At 58.6% G+C, this 2,932-nt stretch overlaps 2 protein-coding genes across 2 annotated transcripts; both read right to left on the reverse strand.

Annotated features, from left to right (window-relative positions):
* Window positions 1-924: 924 nt before the first annotated feature.
* Window positions 925-1,689, reverse strand: SPRG_17751 (hypothetical protein; the record flags this gene model as incomplete). The annotated part of the gene is made up of 3 exons (XM_012357139.1): window positions 925-1,079; window positions 1,131-1,409; window positions 1,461-1,689. The coding sequence occupies 3 exons, from the start codon at window positions 1,687-1,689 to the stop codon at window positions 925-927; spliced, it is 663 nt and encodes a 220-aa protein (XP_012212529.1).
* A 186-nt stretch (window positions 1,690-1,875) lies between these two features.
* On the reverse strand, window positions 1,876-2,923 carry SPRG_17752 (hypothetical protein). The gene is made up of 5 exons (XM_012357140.1): window positions 2,661-2,923; window positions 2,512-2,615; window positions 2,396-2,461; window positions 2,116-2,349; window positions 1,876-2,066 (listed from the first exon to the last, which is right to left on the reverse strand). The coding sequence occupies exons 1-5, from the start codon at window positions 2,711-2,713 to the stop codon at window positions 1,990-1,992; spliced, it is 534 nt and encodes a 177-aa protein (XP_012212530.1). The 5' UTR covers window positions 2,714-2,923; the 3' UTR covers window positions 1,876-1,989.
* Between the last annotated feature and the right edge of the window lie 9 nt (window positions 2,924-2,932).

Below are 2,932 nucleotides of genomic sequence, written 5' to 3' on the forward strand. Positions count from 1 at the left end.
CACACGGCGCCCGCGGGAATCGCAAGCGCCATGTCGACGCGGGCTTCCGCAAGCATGGACCCGTCGTCTTGACGCTCGAGCAAATCACCTTGCACGGACTCTGGTAGGAGAAAATTCCTTCTTTGCAGCAGTGCTGCAGCAATTCTCCAACGAGTTGCCTCCATGAGCACAGCGCACGACTGCATCAAGGCGTCAGTTTGAGATAACATAATGCGTTGATGGGCAGAGCTTTCTTGGGCCTGCCCCGAGCGACCACTCGCGAGAGTTGTCGGCGGTCCCGTGGCAAGGTGGGGCTACTTGCGCGAAAATTGATACAACACTGCCGCAAAGAAGGAATTGCACCTAGACGCTCCGACTGCCACGTATTAAATCCTGCAAGTCCATTGGCTCGGTCGGAACTGAGTTGGCTATGGCGATGCATCCATGAAATGTTCTTTCTGACGCCCTTCTTCATCGTCGACGAGGGGAGGAGGGAGCACTCTTCAAATCGCCTCGACGCGCTGCTTGCAGCTGAGACACGGGTGCTCTTGAGCGTGCTTCGCCACTTCGTTCGTGCCGGAACCGCCATCGTGGCCGACGCTCCATCGTTCTCTCTGCACCCTGCGCCACCTCGTCGACCACCGACGTTGACACCAGCACAGCGTGGCGATGCAGCGCCGTCCCTCGACTCGTCCTCCAAAGCTGGCTTCATCGCAGGTTCCATCGTTCCATGTATTGTACTTCCATGGACTATTGGCAGGAGAAGAAAAGGCGGCAACGACCAGCTTGTCCAAGACTACCCAAACGTAGCATGTTCGTCCATACAGGATCTTGTGCTCACAGCCTGTGAGCACTGTTGGAAGAAAAGATCATTATGTATAGACGACATATACTAGTATAAGAATTATATGTAGATCAAATTTACTAGTTTGTCGTTTGCGTCTTCTACAAAGTCGCGCTGTTGTCGTCGTCGGCCTCCATGTCCGTGTCTTTCATGTCCGGAGTCGTACTGTCTGGGAAGGGAGCGAAACCCGGCATGGGCATGGGCATGGGCATGTTCAAGGCCGTGAGATGCCCTTGCAGCCACGCGTTGCGGGTTTCTAGAACCACGATATAATCGTAGGCAAGGCCGAGCGAAACCTGAAGATAACGCGTCCTCTCGGCTTGTTCGTCCAGGGCGCGCTGTGCGAAGGATAGCGACGCTTCGTAGTTGTCGGCCTGGGCCATGAGCACGCGGCCCGCGGCCGAGAGCTCCTGGCTCGTACGATCAAATGTCGTGGCACACGCGTTTGCCGCCAAACGGGCGGCCGTATAGAGTCCAATTTCGCTCGCCATGGAGCTTTCCAACGAGCGCACGCGCGCCTCGAGCTGCTCGCACGCCGTCTTCCAGCGGCGCGCGTCCTCGGCGTCTGTGTTCGCGGTCGCCCCGGCTGTACCATATGGCCTACTTAGCATATGGTAGAAGATCGCGGTGGACTTACACTCGGCGTGGGCGGGCGCGTCCTGTGCGTCTGCGGCCTCGGACGGGGCGGGCGTCGTCGCAAGAAAGGCCGGGGGACGCACGACGCTCGCCGACGGCGTCGTCGGCGCATAGGCGCCCGCGCGCGCAGCACGCATCGCTGCCAAGCAGGCGTCGTCGTCATGGGTCATGGCCGCGTCGTCGTCGCGGGTCATGGCCGCGTCGCCGCTGATCTGGTTCAAGGTGGTCATGCTTATAGTACTTCCTTGGGAGGAGCAGGCGAAAAGCAGATATGACCGCGAACGAGTGTAGAGTTTGAAATCCTCGCATTTCATTGGTCAAGCGCTCGAATTTATTCAATTCACCCACGCCCATCCTACTGCCCGAGCGCTGCGACGAGCTCGGTGCGCCACTGCACAACGACAACAACAACGTCATCGCATCAACTCTATGGCATTTCTTTATATTAGGGCGCTCCGAAGAAGCGGAGGAAGCAAGGACAACGACGGCCGCGTTGTGATTTCGTCGAACGAATCGAACAAAGGAGGTTGTCAACTGATCGTGCAGTTGTCGTGCGTGAGCTTTCCGCGTCGCTCGCGCTCGAGGAGCTCGCGTTGCGTCATGGACGCTACCATCGTCCGAATTGAGCGGGATGGATAGACAGAGAGACAACGTACGGTTGAGGGTCATGATGAGCGCGTCTCGGGCGATGGTTTCAAGCGCGTCCGAAGTGTTCTCCGATGTCTTCGCACTCGTCTCGATGAACCGGCAGTTGTACTGCGACGCCGCCGCCTGCCCATCCTCCGAAGGCACGATGCGCGTCGGCAGATCAATCTTGTTGCCGACAAGCAGCATCGCTGGCATGTTGGGCGTCGAGTATTGCTGGATGTTCTTCATCCAATAGCCCACATCTACAATGTATCAATCTATCAACGCGTCCCGTCCATCGCGACGTACTGTCAAAGCCGCGCTTGTCGCTCACGTCGTAGACGAGGATGATACCATTCGCGCCCTTGTAGTACGCTACATGATGAGGATCAGCACTTGAGAAATCCATCGCGAGAGGCGCCTACTGGAGGTGATGCGGTGGAAGCGTTCTTGGCCGGCCGTGTCCCAAATCTGCAGCGCCACGTCGTGCTCGTCTTCGAGGCGCAGCTGCCGCAGCTTGAAATCGACGCTACGCAGGGATAGGAGACAGAGCAACAGGAGAGGGTCGACGTACCCTGCGGTGGCCAGCATCGACTCGGAAAACTCGTCGCCAGAGAAGACGCGCATGAGACTCGTCTTGCCGACGCCGCTGTCGCCGAGCAGCAGAAGCTTGATCTTGTGGGGCTTCTTGACGACCGTCTTGGCCTCGTCGTCCGTGGCCGACGCCGAGAGCGAAGACGGCGCGCGACCGAGCGAGCTGCGCCCTGCGGTCGCCTTTGTGATCGAGGTGCGGTTCGAGCCGCCACCGCCGCCCTTCGGGCCAAACTTGGTCAGGACCTTGGACTT

The sequence above is a fragment of the Saprolegnia parasitica genome (genome assembly GCF_000151545.1).
Source record: "Saprolegnia parasitica CBS 223.65 unplaced genomic scaffold supercont2.752, whole genome shotgun sequence".
Classification (NCBI taxonomy): domain Eukaryota; phylum Oomycota; class Saprolegniomycetes; order Saprolegniales; family Saprolegniaceae; genus Saprolegnia; species Saprolegnia parasitica.

Coding starts and splice junctions, on each gene's coding strand:
- SPRG_17752 (XM_012357140.1), bottom strand. CDS start 2,713: ATGCGCGTCTTCTCTGGCGACGAGTTTTCCGAGTCGATGCTGGCCACC. Junction 2,616..2,660: donor TCGATGCTGGCCACCGCAGG/GTACGTCGACCC, acceptor ATCCCTGCGTAG/CGTCGATTTCAAGCTGCGGC. Junction 2,462..2,511: donor CTTCCACCGCATCACCTCCA/GTAGGCGCCTCT, acceptor CTCATCATGTAG/CGTACTACAAGGGCGCGAAT.